This window comes from Carassius gibelio, chromosome B17 (assembly GCF_023724105.1).
Source record: "Carassius gibelio isolate Cgi1373 ecotype wild population from Czech Republic chromosome B17, carGib1.2-hapl.c, whole genome shotgun sequence".
NCBI classification, from domain to species: domain Eukaryota; kingdom Metazoa; phylum Chordata; class Actinopteri; order Cypriniformes; family Cyprinidae; genus Carassius; species Carassius gibelio.
The window spans coordinates 13,822,603-13,846,364 of record NC_068412.1 but is presented as its reverse complement, the minus strand read 5'-3'; the positions used below and the strand labels follow the sequence as shown (position 1 = coordinate 13,846,364).

Genomic DNA, 23,762 nt, shown 5'->3' with positions numbered 1-23,762 from the left:
AGAAAAAGGTGGGAAAAAGGGTAAACACGAGTGATGTAAGTGAGCGGTTATCATTATTGTTTATATAATAATTGTGATCATTTTATTCTGTTGGCATCTCAAGTTTTTAAGATTAAGAAATAAAATGACATTTTAGTTTTGTAGTTTTCTGAAGAAAAAGAAGGGTTTTTTTTCAGAGTTGTTAACATAACAGACACTTTTTTTTATAACTATATATATATATATATATATATATATATATATATAACTATATATATATAACTATATTGACCCTGTTATACCTGTGTACAGTAGTTGATCCTCTCTAAAATAGTCGAGAAGTTTGGTCTGTGTTCTGGACAGTGTTGCCAACACTGTGTCATGATCCGATAACTAAAACAGAACAAAATCCAACATTTCACTAATATTTTATAGCTTATACAATACAATACAATAACATTTTATTTGTAAAGCACATTTAAAACAACCGAGGTTAGCCAAAGTGCTGCAAATTATAAACACATGACATGAGTATAAAACACAAGTGACAAGTGACAAACTAGAAGATTAAAATGCAGATTATAAATTCTCAGGCTGGCTTAAAAGCCAATGAATAAAAGTGAGTTTTGAGTCGTGATTTAAAAATGTCAAGGCTAGGAGCTACTCTGACCTATTTTTGAGCCGTGTTCAAGGGACAGATAAGAATAATTGGTCAGCAGACCTTAATGACCTCAGAGGAGTATGCGTCTTCAGTAGTTCATCTATTTAAATACAAACAATAAAATCTTAAACTTTATTCTAAAACAAACTGGTAGCCAATGAAGAGTTCCTGTAAGGAGTCGAGTGGCAGCATTCTGAACCATTTGCAATCTAGAGAGAGAGGCCTGGTTAACTCCTATATATAAAGCATTACAATAATCCAGGCGAGTGGTGATAAAAGCATGTATAAAACTCTCAAAATCTTTAAAAGATAAAAAAGGCTTCAATTTGGTAAGTAGCCTTGGTAAGTTGAAAGAAACTAGTTTTAACAACAGAATTCATCTGTTTCTCTAGTTGAAGATTACCATCTTAACACCAAGGTTCATTACCATAGACTTGAAGTAGGGCATCAGAGGTCCCAGGTCCAATTTGGAGGTGCTAGTAGAACTGCTAGGTCTAAAAATCATAATTTCAGTTTTTCTTTCATTAAAATGTAAAACGTTTAAAGCCATCCATGCTTTAATGTCGTAAAAACAATCTAAGAGCCTATTTATTGAGTCTTCACCCTGAAGTGTCCAGATTTTGTTTTTTGATAAGGGGCTGCACCACAGCCTCTTTTAAAAAAAGTGGCACATACACAGCCAGAAGTAAGACTACTATTTTTAATTGCTTGGATGTTTGACCCAATAGTGTTCCATACTTCTTTAAAAAGACGTGGTGGTATGATATCAGTGGGACAAATTGACGTTTTTTTAAGTTTGTAACAATATCATTAAGGGCCAGGATGTAAACAGGCTCAAACTCAATGAAGACTGCAGCACACTCTATGGAAATGAAAGGATCAAAGGCTGGAGGTGAAATGCTAGCTCTAATAGTGGTAATCTTAATAGTGGAGGAATTTTTTGGGGGGATATGAAGAACATAATTAATTGTTCTAAAAAGAACATGAGGTTTATGGCCATTTTTATCGATCACATCAGTGAGGTATTTAGTCTTTTCAGTTTTAACAGTTCTCTGATAATTACGCCAACAGTCCTTTAGGATATCATAAAATACCTGCAACTTATGTTTTTTTCCATTGGCGCTCAGCTCTCCTACACTTTTGCCAAGCAGCTCGAGTTAAATCATTAATCCACGGTTTCAGCTTACAACTCTACATTTTAAGTAACATTTTTTACATTTACATTTATTTAAGTCCAAGTCAGGCCCAAGATCCATTCTCAAAGCTGTTATTGTTACTCACACAGGGCCTGGGCAGCTCTTAGGAGGATCCATACGACCTCCACCTGTTACAAACTCTAGCACTTCCTGATTGGTCTTGCATGGATAAGGCATGTATCCAAGAGAGAAAATCTCCCACAGCAGTACTCCGAAAGACCTGCAGATGGAGACAAATTGCATGTAATAACTGCAATGTCTGGCCTCTGGTCTCTGCAGCACTAATCACTGATGAAAAAAATCGATTCTTTAACGCCTTTACAACTTGACATTGCTGACAAAAAAATGATAATTTAGTAAAGCAGAACTGTTATTACCAGGTGTCAGTCTTGCATGTAAAAATGCCCTCTAGAAAGGCTTCAGGTGGCATCCACTTCACCGGCAACATGGCACGGCCACCCTTCCTATAGTAACTCGCCCTGCAATGCAAAGCAGTCCTTAATCAAAATTCAATGTCTGTGCTCCTTATTATACTTAACAGGTATTAAACCAGGAAAATGTATTTGAGATAAGAAGTACACCTATAAATATCTCGAGCCATGCCAAAATCTCCAATTTTAGCCACTCTCTCTGGACCAGGACAGGTCAAAAGGCAGTTTCGTGCTGCAATGTCCCTGAAACACACACCAGACATACACAACTAACTTTAACAGTGAGTTAGTGGCATCTTTATATTGACTGAAGAGCGGTTTCCACTTGAAGGCTACTTTAGGGCAAATTTCAGTCAGGTTTGGCTTTGAGAAATCACCTGTGGATGAAGTGGTTCTCTTCTAGATAACGACAGCCAAGTGCAATGTCTCTGGCCATATGCAGAAGCTCCAGCATGCTTAGAGAAGACGGCTGATTCTGTGAAAAGGCAAGATTACATTTTGAAAGTTCTTTTAGTATTAAAAGTGTGCATATCTTACTTCTCTTCATAATAAATGGAATTATAATTGTTGTTTTCTATTGCAAAGTGTGTTCCACAGATGTTGGCAAAAATGAGTGCTAACTGAGAAACCAGGGATAGTATGATGTCTCCACACGCTAACACACGCAAACACTCACAGTTCTGGGGCGGTTTAGTCTGAGGAAAGTCTTCATGTCTCCTCCTGTCATGAGCTCCAGCAGTATGAAGCGAGGCAGGATCTGCAGACTGACGCCAATACAGCGCACAATGTTCTGATGGCTGAACTTACTGCACACACAAAAGAGCGTTCATCTTGGTTTATTAATAATACTATGCACATTGTTGACTATTATTATTATTAAGGGAAGTCGTGGCTTAGTGGTTAGAGAGTTTGACTCCTAATCCTAGGGTTGTGGGTTCAAGTCTCGGGCTGGCTATACCACGACTTAGGTGCCCTTGAGCAAGGCATCGAACCCCCAACTGGATAATTTTGAACTGAATGGCAACAAAGCTCTGAGAACATGTTAAACTGCTGTACTGAACAGTGGGATACTTTTTGCCTATTGTGGCACATTAACAACATATTACTAAAATACACTAACTATTTCTTCTTACAATATATCATAACATTTTTAAATGCATTATTTAGGCTACTTTTTCAAACATTTTTTGTCTTTTACAGTATATATCCCCATAATCCCATCAATAAATCCGATATAATAGTTCTTAATATTATACTGGACTTCATTTAAAAAGGAACAATTTGTTAATGAATTATATATATTTATTATATATATATATATATATATATATATATATATATATATATATATATATATATATATTTTAAAACTTTTTGTTTAATAAAGTTGATGAATTTATTTCTATAAACAACTTTACTTGAAATAATTTTATTTTATAGAATAATATTATTTTATATAATACGCTATTTTTAAATGCCTAAATGATCAGTTTTACAAGGCCAAATCTGAATATCCGCTTTTAGGGAACCACTGATGTAGCCCATGCAAATGAAGGATAAGATGTTGTTCATTAACTAAAGTATGGTTTGCTCAGAAGACTATGAATCACTAGAAAACATCTGCTGCTTGACTAAAGAGGATGTCATACCTTCAAACACAAACAACAGATGTGAACCCGCTAATCGCAACAAACGTTTAAAAAGAAAGGAACAGATTTCATAGCCTACAGTTAGTTTGACTGAGAGCAGAGGATTGGAATGACAATGTCTTTTTCTGTCTGTGGCACACATGTGCGGCCAGAGCAGTGCTGTGAGTGTATGTTACAGCCAAGCATACCTCATAATCAGAGCCTCCATTAGAAAATCCATCTCATCCTGCTCAGAACAGATTTCTGGGAGAGTCTGTCAGAAGAATGGAAAGAGATAAAACACAGGATCAATTAAGACAAGCCAGAAACCAGTTTCAAAGGGAAAGGCAGATCTGGGAACACTCACCTTTATAGCAACCTGCATGGCTGTGTTCTCTCCATTCATACCCAAAACCTGTCCTTCGTACACTTCCCCAAATGCACCGTGTCCCAAAGCCCTATAGTTAAAAATGCAAGACAGCATCATTTCTCACATGTTTTAAATGTGGAAATTATTTTCGTATGTCATCAAAGAATATTAAAGAAATATTGTGGGTTGAATGGGATACATTCAGCAGACTTCCAGACTAAAATTTGTTTTAAGTTAAGTACAAGTCAACCTGAAATCTCGTTTTTATTCAACAGCACGTCGCATGTGCTGTCAACAGAGCTCAACTTGTATTTAACCCAGAACATTATTTTAACTAATAACAGGACCTGCATAACCTGGGGTTATATTTTCATTAACTTTGAAGGCAATTTGAGAAATTTTGCAGAATGAATGCAAATGTGATGTGTTAAATGGAGCTGAAAGCATTACAAATTAGCCATAATAAAACATACAGTAGTGCACAGACATAATGTAAACATACAATGCACATTGGTTGTGTTGGACTTTCAAATCAAATTCTGCAGAATTCCCAGAATGTACAGTAACATGTGACGACTCACAGTTTCCTTACTGTAGAAACTGACGAAGCAATATTTCAGATATTAACCAATTTAACCTTCAGTTAATGCATTAGGTATCAAGAAGTGAAAATGGAAAATCTTCTATAACATCTCATACATTAACCAAGTTTATTAGACATAAACCAATTTATTTTTTATTTGCTTTATATAAATTAGCATTACTGTATTATAAATAAACATTAGACAATATTAGCATATTTATAAATAACATTAACCTAGATTAACAAAAAGATCAAAAAGTCTTGAAGAAAAAAAAAATGAAAAAAAGCTAAATCAGAAAAAGTAGCTTTCGAAAGTCTCAGAATGATCCATTATGCACTACTGTTAAGTAGTTTGAGGAATAATACTTTAATTCAGCATTGATGCATTAAAGACATTTAGAATTTTAAGAAAAGATTTTCGTTTCAAATAAATATTGTTCTTTTGAACTTCCTGTTCATCAAAGAATCCTGAAAAAAAACTATTACATAGATACCTTTTATATTCCTTGAGCACCAAATCAGCATATTAGAATTTGTTGAAGAATCATCTAAGACTGGTGACTAGAGTAATGGCTGCTGAAATTCAGCTTTACCATCACAGTAATACATTACATTAAGGTATTAAAATATTAAAATAGAAAAAAAAAGGTATTTTAAATTGGAATAATACTTCAAAATATTACTGGTTTTACCAAATATTTTTTATCAAATGAATGCAGTCATGCTAAGTTTAAGAGATTTTTTTCTAAACATTTGAAAACTCTTACAGACCTCAAACAGAATGTGTGAAGCAGCATATAGATACCTGAGGAGGGTGATGTTCTTGCGTGGAACCTCTTTAAGCTCACTCAGTGAGGCAGCCTTGCCAGCGAAGCAGTAGTTGGGGTTGTAGTCCGTCATTATGGTGGACGAGCGGATTTTGCTTAGCTTGTACTCTGGGCTCTGTAGTCGAATCCTGACCGCATGCAGGTGGTTCTTCTTACGGTAATAGACTGCAAAAAGACAAAAACACAGCAAAAATGATCATGATTTAAGAATAATTCCACCTGCTTAATTTGTAGAATTATTGGTCGTTACAGAGTGCGATGAAATTGATGTATCCTAAAGCTTTCAGCATGATGGTAATTTTCTCAAAGAAACAGAATTCCATGGGGAGAAATAAGTGCACTTGGTTGTTCTATCAAGATGACAAAACTTTCATCTTTCTTGAATTTAAAACCACAAAAGCCCGTCAGGTGAGGACTAAAGTTGTGGGCCTGTCAGCAAGCGATCGGGCAGGGTGGACTCACCCTCAGTGGAGGCTGCCCATGTCCCTGATGCAGGTTGGTAGTCTGCTAGGGAGGGCGCTGCATGGAGGTGAGAGGTCCCCTTTTGCCATCGGGCTGCTGGCGCAGTGGCGCGAAGCGAAGCCGGCAGGAAGTTGACCAGGTATTAGGGGTGAGAGGGGGGAAACCCGAGCAAAGACTACCAACCTGCATGGGGGAGAGCTCAGGGGAAGACACACAATTAGCGTCCAGTGGAGCTCTGCTATCTAAGGACCCAGCTGTTTGAATTTGAGTTTTGTGTACACATAACTTGTAGAAAATTAAATACAATCCGCGAAATAGACACAAGAAGTAACTTTTAAGAAGTCAGTTCCACTTCTCGTTGGGAATTTGTGTTTTGACGTCTTTATTTACCTTAAAAATACATACAAAAGTCATGGCACAGCATTTTACAGTTAGTGCACAGGTCAAACAAACAATATATGTTTTTAAATCAAACATAAGGAGCATATGTGATATTAAGCATGGTCAATAAAAAAATAAAGCATTTATAGAAATAAGTGTCCATAGCATATACATAAAGTTAGAGCACTGTGACAGACTGTTTGTTTATGGCATGTCTCAGTCACATTTAATGCATTTGAGGGAACTAAGCAAACAACAATGAAAAACATCTTACTAAATGTTTATTTCAACATTCACCAATGCATTATTAAAATCAAAAGCTCTATCTGTTAATATTATATAATGGGCCTGAGCTAACATTAATGAACAGCTTTTTTATATATTAACTACAGGTAACAAAGTGTATTGCTCATTGTTGGTTAATCTTAGATAATCACTAAAACCTTTTTGTAAAGTGTCATATTCTTTATTTATTGACAATGGCCAGATTAAGGTGATGATAAAAGCAAGTAATTACCTTCTTCTATTAAAAAAAAAAACTCTTTCTATGCAAAGCGTCTACTGCATATTATAATGTTTTAATGGCTATAGTTTTCATTTAAGCATAAGATTTTTAATTGTAATGCTAGGGGAAAAGCCAACTGGATTGATTTATAATATCAGCTAGGATATGGTAACATATATGATATATTATTTATTTTACCATATCCTTTTTATCTATTTATAGCCTAGCCAATAAAATATCCTAAATGATTATATGTAATAAAGTAATTGTCAATATAATCACAAATCCCAATGCATCCCAAAGTCACTGCTTTTGACATTTGATATACAAACTCTTTAGTTTCCCTATTCAACTCAAGGGTCAGTATTTTGGACAGCCACCAGCATGATGAAAGTATTATGAATTTTAAGCAATATTCTTGAGGAAAAATGATATCCTCATTAATTGCTCACATTTATAGGGACAGTGCATCATGACACCCACAATATTCCCTCACTGTCCGGTACTGGAAAATAAACCTTTTTAAGCATAAAATGTTGTTGCAAGTACAAAAAGACACAAGCTAAATAGCAGCACTTATAATTAAGATACTGGTCTGCACACATTTAGAAAAAGCCCATAAGTGAGGCTGCAGTTAGTTTTGAAAGTAATTTGGCTTAATTGTTTATTTATATAAATTAATTTCAAAGGCCATGTTTTAAGGTTAATAGCAGTCCCTGTTTTAGTTCCCTCCTCATTCCTTTACGGGGTATTGTGCAACACTATAAAGAGTAGTTAGATCAAAAAACAAGCAAGTAATTTGTACAAATATTAAAAAGCCCACTGTTCAAAATCTAACAAAAGATATATTAAAAGAAAATTTTTTTTTTCAGTAAGTGTGAAATTAACAGCAAGAGCAACCACAGAATGATAGGAATTAAGAAACAAGTGAATATATGTGAATATTGCTGGAGGCCTAACTGACAGCTGGCTTATTTAGTATGACTTAAATCTTTTGTAATAAACATTTATAGTTCATAAAAATGAGGGACGGGGGCTGTAAAGTCTCATGTCATCCACATCCGCCTGTGTACAATATGATTCAACAGTTTGGGTCACTATGATTTTTACGTATATATATATATATATTTTTCTTATGTTCACCAAGGCTGCATTCATCTGATCAAAAACACAGTGAAAACAGTAATTTTGTTAAATATTACCACTTTAAAATAACGCTATTTGAATATATTTTCAAATGAAATGTATTCAAAGCTGAAGTTTTAGCAGCCATTTCTTCAGTCACATGATCCTACAGAAATGCTGCTTTGCAATATTTCTCACAACTTCTGGTGTCAGAACAATTATTAGTGTTAAAACAGTTGTGAAGCGTCATATTTATGTAAAAAAAAATTGTTTTTTTTCAGCATTCTTTAATGAACAAAGTTCAAATGAACAGTATTTAATTGCATTTAAATGTCTTTACTGTAACATTTGGTGAATTAATGTTTTTTTTTTATGATTAAAGTACATACATATACACGGTTACATGTGCCCTTTCCCACTGTATTTAAGTGCTGTATGAAATTTGGCCACATAATCGTCCCTGGTGTCACAGCTTTGTTCATGTCACATTTAGTAAGCAACTTCTTTTTGATTTTTAAATGATGGAACACTAATGCCCAGTGGCTCCAATGTTTTAAGTTATTTTTTGTACTTTCAAAATTAATTGGTGGGTATGAAAAAAACCTAGTTATATTTTCCACTCTTCCTAATAATTACTGTTCCTACCAGCTCTAAAAGCACTGATGTTGAACTCCCCTGAATTTGCTCTTCAATTAAATGAATTTAACAAGACAAATGATGTCCTGGAACATCATAGGGAGATAGAAGAAGCATGTCAGAGACGATGGAATGTGGAGGGCACAGAATTGACACAGAACTGGAAGAGTCTCTTACTGAGCGTGAGGCTGGCACAGGTCAGAACGACACCCGTGACTACTGTGGACGCAATCACTGCCAGGATAAATATCAGAGATGGGGGTCCGTCTGCCAGAGAGCCCAGTGGGACAACTGGAAGATGACAGAGGAAGTGGTGAAGTAGAAATATTTCCAACAGGCTTTTATAGACAAATTTTAAAGGGCAAATGGACACCGGCTGTTTAGGTACCTAGGCAGGTGACGTTGTCTGATGCAAGAACCTCGGCGCTGTCGCACAGGCAGAGGATGAGTCTGGTATCTTCATTTCTCTTACAACTCTGGGTCTGACAGTGGCTGCAGTTTAGATACACCTCGATCTCAGCCTCCCCATGACTCTCCATAGCTAGAACACATACAAATACATCAGTACTCCCACAAAACTCCAGTGCTTCAGTCTAGGGTGTCTTCCTGGATTAAAATATAAATATATATATATATATATATATATATATATATATATATATATATATATATATATATATATATATATATATATATATATATATATATATATATATATATATATATGCTACATAATTTTGTTAATGACTTGTTAAATGAAAATTAACATGAAGTAATGTCAAAACTTTGTGCTTGGCCTTTTCTGGCCCTTTAACTCAAAACACACTTGCAGTAATAAACAGTGGCGCCAACTTCATTAAGTCACATAAGGTCTTCTATTATTTACCACGAGTTTCATGTTTATTACTGAATCAGAGTAGATGTGTGCGTGGCCCGTTTTCTCAATACAGCCAACCTCGATGAGAAAGAAATCAGTGCTAGTGCATATTGGGTGTATTGCAAAACAGTAAAACAATTGGAGGATTTATTTCAGATATTTTCTAGGTGACATGAGTGTGTCTGTGTATACATCTATGTAAATACAGTTCTGCTTAGAAATGTTATAATCTGCAAGTTTAGTGACTGTTTTCTGGATGTGTGTAATAAAACTAAATGCATGTGAACAGGTTTTTTATGATCTTTTTTTTTTTTTTTTTTAAGACTATCATTCTGTACATCAGTATAGATAGTCTGGATTAGATAAAGCCTGACCTGCAAGTGGATGTAGAAATATCTTTCCCATGGGGTGAACAAAAGAGACGCCGTCATGTCCATCTGCTGTGATGCCATCAAGAAGGGGTGCATCACCGCCTGGGCAAAGGTGACATCAGAATAAAAAAAATATATAAAAATTGTCATTAAAACAAACCATCCACATTGGGGAAAAAAAGACTTGGGCTGCAAATGCACATGTGATGATTTAACAACGGCTGGACACTAATCTTTTTAAATGAAACATCTGCCTCGCAAAGCAAGTCATTCTTTGTGATAACTAACAACAGATCTTTGTTTTAAAGTGTGTTTCAGTAAAAACTCACAGCAAGGGGTCAATAATTACTATGAACAGAGCATTTGAACTACAATCTAAACCTTGTAGTGTTAAGCTTCTCATGTGTCTTCCATTACAACACCAAGATATTTTGCTTTTGCAGAAAAAATCTATAAATAAAAAGATATACAAATTCTACAGCATAATGCAATGTACTGGTCATTATGAAACGGCGGCAAGCTGCGGCAAGTTTCGGATCTTCCCCTGATCTGAGTCTGCATGGATTCACGAACCGAGCAGAGCGAACATCAGAGAGTACAAGGTGTGTGTGTGTGTGTGTGTGTGTGTGCATTTATTGATAGATTGCTATGATACGACATCTGCATCGGTGCAGTTCTTGTAATGGCAGTTTACATACAGTAATGTTACTGGACCAATACACAGTTCGGTTTCTCATCCAATGCCAATACGTCTTCGCTGTGTTCACCTTCAGCCCTTATCACATTGTGATAGTTGTTTTATCTTCCAACAAAATGAAGCGATTAACACCCATGAAAACATACTTTAGAAAACGATCAAGATATATTTTAATTTACTTTTTAAAATTTAAAACATATTATTGTGCATTACGGCATTTCATTATGCAGCCATGCCCAGAAATGATTAACGATACACATCATTGTCTGAAAGCACTAAATGGCACCGAAAGAGAAACATTATGTGGAGTCATTTTGTTTTGTATTATTAAATATAATTTTGTAATGATGAATAATTAGTGTATCATGATACTTATATTAGAGTTAGAGTAGAGTAAAGAGATTTTTGATTTAAGTAATTGATTTATAGAAGTGGCAAATTTATCATTCCAGTTGTTATTTTTTATAAATTGAAATAAATATAGAACAGATTAAACATGTTGCCAATAGACAATTACATTAATACATGCTTTGTCTATATTCTTAATGAATATTAGCTGGTTACTTTGATTTGATTTGATTTGAATGAAATACATTTTCAGGGGGTGACTTGATGTATAACCAATCATATTGTTGATTATAAAGGCTAAAAAGCTAAAAAAAAAATAAAAAAAAGAAAAAAAAAAAGTAATAATTATATTTCATTGTAGATGGCTATACAAATTTTTTTCCAACAGTCAGGTGAGAGTAGAACGTAGACAGCCAATCTCACACAATACCACTGTGTTCCTAAGACTCATTGCAGTCATTCAACCTTTATGTTGTTTTAATTGTCTGCCAATTTCCACGTACATATCATAAGAAAAACCAGTGGTATCATCAAAGAATAAACATGAATGTCCTAATAATGAATCAGGAAGTCTTCATTGTAAAAAAAAAAATCTATATTCCCAACTCAAAATTTGCTAGTGACTGGTCACATCTAAATTTTTCAAAAATTTTTTCAGTGTTGTATATGGCTCAGTCAGTACTCCTACTCCCATATATGAAATACAGGGAATACAATGGAATAGTGAATAGTGGATTGCAATAAGGTTAGTAGTTTACAACCCTACTCTAATAGTCAAATAATATTTTTTTTAATCATACCCTTATTGGCGGTTGAGCCCCCCTAAAAAGAAAATCCTAGAATCGCCACTGGACATCAGTATAATAGTCCATGTGACTTCAGCCATGATTTTACGAGGCTAACAGAATGCTTTTAGAGCACAGAGGAAACAAAAATAAAGACTTTTCTTCCTTGTTGTGATACTATCTCGATAATGGCGGCACGCCACAGCATCAGGGATGAGGAGGAGAAGAATTGTTGAATAAAGTCATTATTTCTCCATTATTTTTATCAAAAAGCTTTTTTTTGTAGCTTCGTAAAATTGCGGTTGAACCCCTGATGTCACATGGACTGTTTTACTGATGTCCTTGCTACGTTTCTGGACCTTGATCGTGGTAGTAACCTTGCCGTCTATGGGAGGATCAGAGAGCTCTAGATTTATATCAAAAATATCTTAATTTGTGTTCTGAAGATGAACGAAGCTCTTACAAGTTTGGAACGACATGAGGATGAATAATGGGTGAATGTTATAATACGTTAGAATTTTTTTTTATTTTTTGATCATATAAATGCAGCCTCAGCAAGTTTCTGGTTGTGATTGTGACATATTTGCAATTGTTTTTAATCTATTATTCACCTCTGTATCCTCCACCACCGCCTCCAGCAGTGCAAGCGCCCCCACCTCCCCCAAACCCTCCAAATGTAGCCCACCCCAGCACTGACAAAGCCTCAGGACAGGATGAGCCTCCTTGACCTCCTTCCACAAGAGATTTCCCTGCCCAGGCGAGAAAAGACAGGTCGCTCCATCCACCTCCTCCACCTAAACACACACACACAGAAAAACAGACATGTTTACTCAGTGCTGGGCATCTTAGTTTAAAACTGTTCCACAGAGAAATTCCTTTGGTCTGAGGAGGCAAAATACAGCAAACTTACAGATACTAATTATTACTCATTGTCCGCTCTTCTACTTTTTTAGCAGACACATATGTCTATTAAGTGAGAGCCCAGAACTGCTTACATATGACAGTTCTGCATAAAAAAAGTATCCTCCAGATGCCAAATCCCACAACTCTTACTTCATGACTTACAGGACTGTCATAAGATAATGTGATCCCGATGGCTGAACTGACACTATTGTGCTGTTGTGAAAAAGCTGGTAGGTGGTTAATGAAGTTAGAGAGCCCATACAACACTCATAAATTTGGGAATAGCAAGAATTCGCTGGAATTATAGGCATACTTGTCCTTTGTTCAAATCTAAACCACAGAGTAACTGTTAGCATTCAAAGAAAGTAATTTCAATATCATACAGTTCAAAATTATTCAACCCCCTAGAGACTGCAGTACTTTACAAATACAAGCTTTTCTGAAGATCCAGGATATAATAAAACTTGCATCTATTACAGTTCACTGGCATATTAAAAGTGATATTGTCAATATATAATGTAATATATTTGAGTTATAAGATTTTTTAATAATACTGCTATGTCATAATTATTCAACCCCTATTCAACATTGCTGTTTGTAAATCACTTATTTACATGTTTTGGAATAAAACAGTCTCAAAACACAATTAAGCCTTTAGAAACTCTATTAAAAACAGAATTAGCTTGAGCCGTTACACATACAGTTAGCCCATGCATGTATTGAAGTTGAGTAGCAAAAATTTCAACAGAGATCTCACAAAAGCAAAAGAGAAGAAATGTTGTATTACTTTAGAAAGGCTAAGGCTATATGATTATTTCCAAGACATTAAAGGTTCCTAGAGACACAGCTCTCAGCCTTATTTCTTAGCTTAAAGTTTTACCAGAAAACCTTTGAGGGTGTGGAAGAAAAAGCACAATATCATAAAATGTTTAATCAGAGCAACTGAGACTTGCAAAGACTTGCAAGATGACCCGATGGAAGGAGGAAAACCATTTCAATGCAGCGTGTAAGAAGAACACTAGACAAGTATTGCCTTCATGTTGAGACATCTTGATAAATACCACTCTTTATCAAGAAGAACAAAAAGCCAACTTGAACTTGATAAAATTCATTTGTGTAGACCTGTGGAGCTCTGGAGGAATGTTTTATGGAGTGATGTGACCAAACTGGAACTTTTTGGACCCATGGATCAGCGGTTTGTCTGCTGCAAAAAAAGGCAAAGCTCATAAGCAGAAGAAAGCCATCTCCATCCTCAAACTTGGAGGTGGATCAGTCCTATCATGGGGTTTCTTTACTGTAGAAGGAAGTGGAAATCATGACTGTATGAAGGACATCATGGATTCTTTAAATTGTCAGGCCATTTTGACAAGAATTGTGATGCCTTTGGTGCAAAGACTGAAGCTGATGATCAATGGACTTTCCTGCAGGCCAGTCATACCAAAGTACACATCCAAATCTACTACTGCTTGGTTCAGGGATCAGTCATAGAATGTACTTGAGTGACCTGTTCAGTCTCAAGGCTTAATTCTCATTTCAAATATGTGGTTGAATTTGAAGAAAGCAGTGGCAATGTGAAAACCAAAGATTATCAGTGATCTGAAAGCTTTTTCAGGTGTGGAATGGGCCAAAACTGTAGTAGAGAGGTGACAGAAGCTTCTAAACACTTACAGACTGCGTTTATTGGTGATTTTAAAGAGTAATAAAAGATTCTGCACAAAGGGGGTTGAATAATTTTTAGAAAGAATATATCTTTGGGTTTAAGACTTTAATCTGTGGAACTTTACAGATCTTATATATGCACATAACAGCTTGTAACACTCCGAAGAGAACACGAGATCGTGTCTTATGACCTCTTTAAAAAGATGTTGCCCCTTTAAGTGGCTCAATAAATGAGACACAATTTCAGCTATAGCTTAACTTCAGTGTAGTTAACATTATTTTAAAAGAGTTAATTGAAAGAACTTATCACTGTTGAACTAATCAACTGAATTAATTTTGAGCCATGAAATAATATATCATTAAAAAATAACATAATATATATTTTTGTCATTGGTAGAGTACCTGCTGCTCCGGATTTGCCATTGACACCAGGGGCGGAGGTGTCATTCTCGTATTGTTCCAGGAAAATCTGGTCCAGGCTGCTCTCAGGGTCTTCTAGGTAGGCCTTTCCTCCTCCTCCTGCTGCAATCAGCAAAGGCACTGGTTCCCCGTTCTCCATCTGCCCCCGTGCATCCCAAAAACAACATTAGACGTACTTTTCAATCAAGTAAAAAAGAAAGCATCCCATGATTCCAGACAAGCCTTCACTTCCATCTGTATTCCAATTCAGACGACCCCAAATTATTTCAGGATGTCTCAAAAATGCTTGTCTAGACTGACACTATCAGGCGACGACTGCTGTCCACATGGTTCCCCTTAAGGGCACTCACAAGGCTATGATGGATATTTTTAAAGATTTGTCTGAGACATGAGAATGGGAAGAAAAGAAAGATCTTACCCGATAAACATATGTGGCTCCTCCACCACCACCTCCGCCCCCTGCCCTCTTTAAGCCTGAACCATCGCTGTCGAAACCATCTTCTATCACAGAAGACTCCCCAAGACAGATTTTATGGGTCAGGGGGTTCCTCTGTGAATATTTGAATACAATAGAGATGTAAACAGGGAGCTATACATAAATACATTGCATATATCATGGCAACCCAATGGCCAAGTCTGAGTTTCTGCTTCACTCACTCCTGGACATGCGTCTTCTCCTTGGTGTCCAATTAGGATGTAGAGTATGTCACCTTTCTCCAGTGGGAAGATAGCTGAGATGATGACTCCATGTGACCGTTTGTTATGGTTTTTTGCTCCTTTGCCTCCTGCGGCTCCATAAGCTGAAATCCTGGAAAATCAACTTCAGCTTCAACTTTGCTTTATTGTCATTCTTCCACATACACAGTATACAAAAGAACGAAATGTCATTTCTGAAGGACCAAGGTGCAAATATTTCAATCATTTGCATTCACTGTAGTACACTGTCAATATTAGGCTATAGCAAATTATTTTAATTTGGAAACAACATGTTTTCTTAATATCATGCTTAATTTTATTAATATAATAAAGTATTAACGAGTCTTTATACATTAAAATACAGCTGCCTTAATATGTTAGAAAGGGGGTTACTAACAGCAGGATCATCATACTCCAGAGTCCTTGGCATCACAAAATTAGAAAATCCCTGTATTAATATATACTATTAATACGACAATAGCATAGTAAACTATTAAGCCATAAGTGAGTTGTGATTATACTCTCATTTTAATATACCGAATATACAACCTTAATTAATCCTAAAATGTAAAAGGAAAGACTTTAATTCCCAAACAAGATACAACTTCCTATCTCAAGGCAAATATAATATTTTTGTTGTTGTTGTTGTTGTTGTTATTAAAGCCAGTCAGTGCTTAGGGCACCAAAACAAAAGGATACAATATAAAATAATTCAGTTTTCGAATGAAGGATAGCCTGGGTCTGATCTCTATATTTCAGTCTGGCACCCTGAATGCAAGAAAAGCACAACATAGTGTTGTATAAGTTCATCTGATAGTTATCTGGCATGTTTTCCTGTCTCCTGCACCTCTCCTGCATGCCCTTCTTCACAGACAGTTTGGGGAGTTGTTTTTAATGAGCTCCCATGACTAGCCTCTATAATCACTGTAAATCAGTTCAAAGGCTTGACTACACAGGGGCCAGATTAAGTAGAGTACAGGAAGAGATTTATCTGTGCCTACAACCAATGAGTCATGCCTCTCTCTGCCCTTATAAAAAAATGAATGAGAGGAAAAGAGAGAGATGAGACACAGGAAGAAAGTAATGAACTGTTTACACCTGGTATTGACGTACCTCCTCGCAACTGGATTTTGAGGGGAGAATCTTTGCTTTTGAGACTACAAAGATTATGTTGAGAAAGCACAAGTGAAAACTAGTCTAAGGCCGTTTCACACCTCAAGCGTGAGTGGCCTGTGAGCAGTGCTTATTTGTTTGGCATGCACGTTAAAGGGATAGTTCACACAAAATTGAAAATCCAAAATTGAAAAGACCTCCAGTCCTCATCGAAACACAAATTAAGATATTTTTTATGCATTCTGAGAGCTCTCTGACACTCCCATAGACAGCAAGGTTACTATCATGATCAAGGCTCAGAAACGTAGAAAGATTGTTAAAATAACCCATGTGACATCAGTGGTTCAACTGTAATTTTACAAAGCTACCAGAATAATTTTTGTGCACAAAAAAAAACGAAAATAACTTTATTCAACAATTTGTCTCCTCCCTGCGCCATTTTGGAGAGTATCACATTCGTAAACAATCTATGCTTTTCTGTGTGAGCGGATACGCTGTTTACATTGTTTACGCTTTGATCTGAATGTAAATAATGTATCCACATACATACGTTGTTCACGTATGTGATACTCTCCAAGATAGCACTATAGGATGACACGGAGGAGACGAATTGTTGAATAAAGTCATTATTATTTTATTATTCTCCTAACTTTATAAAATTACGGGTGAACCACTGATGTTACATGTATTATTTTAACAATATCCTTGCTACGTTTCTGAGCCTTGATCATGTAAGGATCCTTGCCGTCTATGAGAGGATCAGAGAGCTCTTGGAAATAGACCCCGAAGCCGCCGCCATTTGCGCCATTTAGAATTTCAGCCGCCGCCAGCCAATAATTTCCTAAGGCAAATTGAGCCGCCATTTAATAAAGTTTGGCTGAGCCGGCTAAAATTATTTGCATCAAATAATAATTCTATCACATAGAGACATACACACACGAAATATATAAACAATACACGAGATCTATTTTCCCACTGGTTTCATTACAGCACAGTCTTGTGCTCGTTGCTACGATACACAGACTCACAGTGAATTGATGACCAATTAAAATTGCTTTCCATACAGAAGAAGCAATGCATTTTTTTTCTCGCACTGAGGTGAAATGGCGGAAAGAAGCAAGCAATGTAATTTTGATCTCACTTCTCAATTCAATTACATGTCCTCTTTCAGACTTTTGGTGAAAAAAAGTCCAAAATACACATTTGGGACTTTATTTTACTACACTTCGTCTGTTTGCGTCTGTAGATTTCTCATAAATTCAACAAAAGTTTGCGTTCTTAACATACTTCTCCGCGATCTCTGCTGATCACATGCGCCGTTACGAAGCTCTCTCTCTTCTGTGCAATCCTGTTGGATCCAAATATGGTCATTTCCTTTTTATCAGCAAACAATCGTGAAAGTAAAAAGACTGAATGCGCAATCTCATTGGCTGATGATAAATCTTTAAAGCCCGTTTTCTCAAAATGACCTTTCTCTCATACTCAAAGTCCGAAATCTCCACTTCAGTAGTACCTAGTTATATTATGAAGACATTTACAGAGGTATGTGTAAATATATTATTCCTAGCCTGATATATATAACATTTTATTCCAAAAAACATGGCGAAAATAATTTTTTAAGGCTATTGACAGTATATTCTGATTTACAGGATAACAAAAGTAGATATCCATAAATACCTCTGTAATTTTTCCCATCTAATATGTGAACACAATGAAAAAATATTTTTAACCTGGCTTTATCCAATACTCAGATTTCGTTTTTTTAAATATATGCAAATTAGCAGATATTTAATTAGATATTGCCTAATTTGCATTGTGAAATGCATTGTAGGCTATTTGAAAATGTTTAGTAGCATACAGACTACAAAATAAATATGCGCATACGTTGTGAAAGTAAAATCTGGTGTTTTCTTTATTACATTGCATTGCATTTTGTAGAAATATAGTGTAAGCCATGCATTGCTTGGAAAGATTGAGATCTAGTTAATCACTATAACATAGACATCTGTAGACATGAAGTGGCAGCTTCAGCCATTTGCAGCTATGAAAAGTTTGGCGGCTGCAGCAGCCATTTAGGTTTTGGCTGAGCCGGCTAGCCAGCCAATAACTTCATCAGCCAGCCATTATTCTCAAAACAAATGGCTTCGGGCTGTACTTGGAATGCATCAAAAATATCTTAATTTGTGTTCTGAAGATGTACAAAGGTCTTACAGGTTTGGAACGACATGAGGGTGAGTAATTCATTACAGAATATTCATTTCTGGGTGAACTACCCCTTTAAAAGAGATTGTGTATTCATACCTGCAGCAGGAGCAACACATAAGTATTAAGCAGGAGTTCAGAATAAGCACGTCTAGTGCATTTTATTAAGATTTGGAGTATGTCAAAAAGAAATTGAAGAATCAAAAATATGTATAGAAGACTTACCAATTTAAAATTGTTATTAATTATTTTGTTTGGGTGAAAGTATGATGTATTATAAAATAAAAAAAACATTATAAACAGCATGTTCTATATCAAAGTATGGCTGAAACAACAGGATCGGAGCTGTTTTCTTGATTGTCCTTGCGGTTTTCTATTTACATGTGACCCCGTGTTTATATGTGAATCCCCATGTTAACAAACTTTCAAGACTATCCTCTATTTGGACCTAAAAAGAATAAATGCATCCAGCCAGGATTAATAAAACACCCAAAATGTCCAGGATTCAGCTTTTGCTTTCTACAGTCACCAATCATTGTGTGCATTTTAAAATTAAAGCCCTGCGTGGGACTGTTTTCTTAATCCCCCTCCTGCTGAATTTCTGACTATTGCCGCCTGCTCATGCAGGCTATCAATATGCAGAGTATTTAAATCTCTTATGAATGAGTGCTCGCTGTTCACTTTCACTTTTGATTTGGCGATCACACGCACTCTGTGTAAAGGGAGCAGATCTTATAAAGGTTATGAAATACTGCATAAATTACATTTTACTTAAATGCTTGTAATCTGCATCTCCATCTGGCCCCACTTTCCTCTTTTTGGAAAACTGAAATATGGACACCCTAATAAATAACCAACTTGTTAAAACAAATATACAGTTGTCTTTCTAAGAAATATGTAGCCGTGGAGCTGCTGCAGTGATGCTGTACAAATGTTTCCAGTGTGAATACTTTCTGTAGCTGCAGTGGCGATGTAGTTTCACTGACATGAAACCAGCGTGAAGGTGCACCAAACATTTCACAGAAATACATTTAAATTGTATTAATTTTGGATGTTGGTTGCAAGCATAGGGTGATCACAGGATGAAATCTGGTTAAGCCTGACTTATTAACTAGCTTAAAGGGCACCAATTATGCGAAATTCACTTTTACATGGTATTTGGACAACAGATCCCCTGTTGGCAGTATCAAACAACTTCTCCACCAAATCAATGAGGTACCTGTATAGTACCCGTTTTGAATCCAAGAACAACTCTAAACCAGAATGATTTCAAGCTTCTGAACTTACTTGTACATATTGGTAGCTGGAACCCTCCACATCTGAACACCTTTGAGATGGCCCTCCTTCCCCACCACCACACTGACGTTGCTGTTGCGGTAGGCACTGTCACACTGGGCTTGAGTTGGGCCTAGAGGTCCACTTGCTCCACAGGACGTAAACCACCACGTCATTAGGGAAGCCTCTGAAAATAAAAGACCCTGGTTTTGTTTTAAAGCTTTTGGTTTTGCCATCACAGGAATTAATTTGCATTTTAAATTCGCATTTTATTTCGTTATTTAAAATCATAATAATATTTCACAGTATTACCGTGTAAGTAGTATTTCTGATCAAATAAATTTGGTGAACATACAAGACATTTTTTACAAGCTTACTATCTTTTGAACAGTAGTGTATTTGTGTAATGCACAGGAAAGGACGCATACCTGACGCTAAGGGTTCTGGGAGAGGACTGAAGGAGTCTAAATCATGCAGTAGTCCTTGTCCAAGAAGCAGTTCATTTAGTTCTTATAAACCAGATATGGAAAGAAAACAAGGAACACAAATGAAAATATGGCTCTTACAACCCCTGTGTAGTTTTATTTTTTTGAACTTGCCATTTTTACTTTTGGTTACCTAGATCAGAATTGTATTAAATGCTGGTTTGACTAAAACACATCTTAACCAGCGTATTCAGCATGGCTTCCTCAGTCAACCATCTCCACTACGACAATGATGTTGATACAGCTGATTCTTGCTAGTTTACCATTTAGAAAGCCACTGAACCAGCACAAGCCAGGATAAACCAGCCTAGACCATTATGGGTCCAAACTAATTCGTTCAACAGGGTTTAAATACTAGCTTTTATTGGATATGATTTAAAGGTGTTAAGAGACGACAGACCGTGTCAAAGATAATATGACAGCAGGAGGACTAAACAGAAAGCTAAAGATGATATTTTGTGAACAGATGGCTCAGGAATTTCTCAAAATCACAGATCCTGGAAAACAAAGTTAACGAGGATACTAAATCTTTATTTTCACAAGTCTTGAATGTCAATCAATGGGCTTGTTAACTCCTGCGGTCAACCGTTCATGGCAAGAAACTGGATTCTGAAGATCTGTAAATGCTTGTTAGAAAAGCAGAAAGACTATTGTTGGCATTTTTACGACATTTGCGGATTGTGAGATAGGAGGTCCTCTTATCGCTCTCTTTTCCTTCAAAACTAATCAAGCAGAATCTATATCAACTGCGTGATAAGAACCATCTCCCTCTGCTAAATGGAGACAGCGGTTAGACATCATGTGTGTGCATCACATCTTAAATTTTCTGTCTGTCTTACTAAATACTGAAAATTTTTGAAAACGCCCTATCACTGATTGCTTGGATGCAATCGCGAGTCTGCAGTGTGGTCAATAAACTTTTACACCAGGGATGAACAAAAGAACCATTATTCTGCCCTATTGTTGAGTGTTTGGGTGCAAACTTATGTTTGAGGCAGAAAGGTTACCTGTGTCAAAACATGCTGCGCTCAATGAAATGTCATCCAGTGCAATGTCAGCTTTAGATCCAGAAGTCCAGAAGGCCTGCACTTTAAGATGGAAGCTGTGCTCAAAACAAATCACAAATTCTTTTAGAATGAAATCAGATTTATTAATGTATATTTAGACATTTAATGAAATAACCTAATTCAAGTGCAGGTCAACAATTCCATTCTAAACAGGGTAAGAATATGTCTCCTCCAAAATTTGTATTTAATTTTTATTTTTTTTTTTTTACTTTACTGCTGTTTTGATATATTCTTTGTCAGAGATTCCCCATTTACTTAGTAAATGTTTTATTTAGAATTTTCTAATTTCATTAGTCCAAAAAAACAAAAACAACAACACACTTTTATTGAAGCCAGTCTGCCAAAACGACAGGCTGTGAAATGTGCCACTTTATGATGTAAAAGTGTGACTAAACACCGCCTCCACACAAGACGATCAATGCCTTTCGCCAGATAAGGGATCCTTTTAACTCAGTACTGGGACAGGATGGTCTCTTTATATGATTTTGCGGGGTGGGGTGATCTCCCTTTACCCCATATTTCCTCTTGTGGACTAATAAAAGTATTTTTTTGTCTGTTTAACCATCCAACTAATCATCTCACCCTTTTAAGATCACTGTAATCGGCAGAGCAATCTCTTGCCAAGCGTCCTTCCAGTGTCCAGATCTCTCCCAAATCAGTGGAGAAGCTGACGTTCCATTCTCCACCACTGACAGGAGCACTGTTCCATTGAAATCCCCGCACAGGTACAGAGAGAACTGCAACTACACAGAAAAATTTGCAGTTGAGCATTCTGCTACAAGACCAGATGTCCCACAATAATATCTTATTCATGGACAATCAAGTGTAAAATTGAAACTTTGGCTGCATGTGTTGTTAATCTGTGTAAGCTATTTGTAGAGAAGCTGTAGAAATGTGTCCTCATTTTTCACGGACAATTAACTTGAAATCTGCCCATAAAGTCTCAGAATCCAAATATTGTGGCATAGACAAACCACGATTTTATGTGAACAATCATACATACACTTCTACTAATAAGTTGCTTTCAGCAAGGATGCATTAAAACGATCAAAAGACAATATTACAAAAGATTTATACTTCAAATAAATTCTGAAGACTGAAGTAAACATTAAAATAGAAAACAGATATTTTAAATTGTAAAAAGGTTTGACTACATTGCTAGTTTTACTCTATTTTAGATCAAATGAACGTAGCCTTGGTGAGCATAAGAGACTTCTTTCAAACACATTTTGTGACTTTGACTGTCATCATAAACTCTTACCTGACAGTCCTGATTGGACACAGTTGAAGGGAGAGCTGGGCTTTGAACCAATGCCTCACCTTCATCACCACGACCTCTGACCCTTAAAAAAAGAAAGTGCCCTGAGGCGAGAAAGTATCAGTATTCTGCTCAGAGTGCTCTGATATGCTTGCTTACAAGTCAAGAACCGTAGTAGGCAAGGCTGGAAATCATCTTAAAAATGGGCTTTTAAAGTCTCCCAACCAAGCGCAGACAAGCTTTTTAAAAAAGGTAGCATTTCTCTATCATGTTAAAATCACAGGTGCTATTAAGACATAATGAAAATAGTTCCCCATCAAACATTTTGTTTCCCATTTCATAAAAAATCCCACTGGTGAATTTCATAACTAAAGTGATCGCGAAGAGACATTTAAAGGATGTCTTTTTTAGGACTGCAAGATAAATCACATGCGATATTTAATGCGCATCTTGTTCATTGCCAAGCTGCGCAAAACCAGTTTTCTAGGCCTTGAACGATTCAACATACACTTGTATGTGTTAAAATGGATGTCTTTCACAAGTATCCTCATAAACACAGTAATTTAGGCATTAAGTGAAAGCAAACAGATGGGAAAGAAGACATGTAACAATATATGGATCCAGGTAGCTCTTAAAGTGACAGCAGTCTAATATTCCTGTTGTTTGTCATTCATGTTAATCAAACAGCAAATGAGAGAAAATCTGTTTTCCATTTTAACATTACAAACTTTGTTATTAATGTAATCATGAAACCATTACTGTAATCATCATCATCGTTATTTGAAGTAGAAATCTTCTGTGATTTTAAACCATTTTTACTGT

The 23,762-nt window shown here is 36.1% G+C and overlaps 1 protein-coding gene across 1 annotated transcript in view; it reads right to left on the bottom strand.

The window, feature by feature from the left end:
• Positions 1–23,762, bottom strand: part of LOC127975921 (tyrosine-protein kinase receptor-like) — a 52,106-nt gene that overhangs the window by 5,619 nt on the left and 22,725 nt on the right. Inside the window, exons 8-28 of the mRNA XM_052579980.1 lie at positions 22,944–23,044; positions 22,265–22,425; positions 21,623–21,717; positions 20,559–20,639; positions 20,143–20,317; positions 15,502–15,652; positions 15,263–15,394; positions 14,827–14,983; positions 12,474–12,656; positions 10,036–10,134; positions 9,173–9,325; positions 8,962–9,075; positions 5,654–5,840; positions 4,263–4,353; positions 4,105–4,169; positions 2,944–3,073; positions 2,645–2,742; positions 2,418–2,510; positions 2,214–2,315; positions 1,922–2,056; positions 282–372 (exon numbers count right to left, since the gene is read on the bottom strand). Of these exons, the coding sequence (XP_052435940.1) occupies positions 282–372; positions 1,922–2,056; positions 2,214–2,315; positions 2,418–2,510; positions 2,645–2,742; positions 2,944–3,073; positions 4,105–4,169; positions 4,263–4,353; positions 5,654–5,840; positions 8,962–9,075; positions 9,173–9,325; positions 10,036–10,134; positions 12,474–12,656; positions 14,827–14,983; positions 15,263–15,394; positions 15,502–15,652; positions 20,143–20,317; positions 20,559–20,639; positions 21,623–21,717; positions 22,265–22,425; positions 22,944–23,044 (2,594 nt within the window). The remainder of the gene's footprint in view (positions 1–281; positions 373–1,921; positions 2,057–2,213; positions 2,316–2,417; positions 2,511–2,644; positions 2,743–2,943; positions 3,074–4,104; positions 4,170–4,262; positions 4,354–5,653; positions 5,841–8,961; positions 9,076–9,172; positions 9,326–10,035; positions 10,135–12,473; positions 12,657–14,826; positions 14,984–15,262; positions 15,395–15,501; positions 15,653–20,142; positions 20,318–20,558; positions 20,640–21,622; positions 21,718–22,264; positions 22,426–22,943; positions 23,045–23,762) is intronic.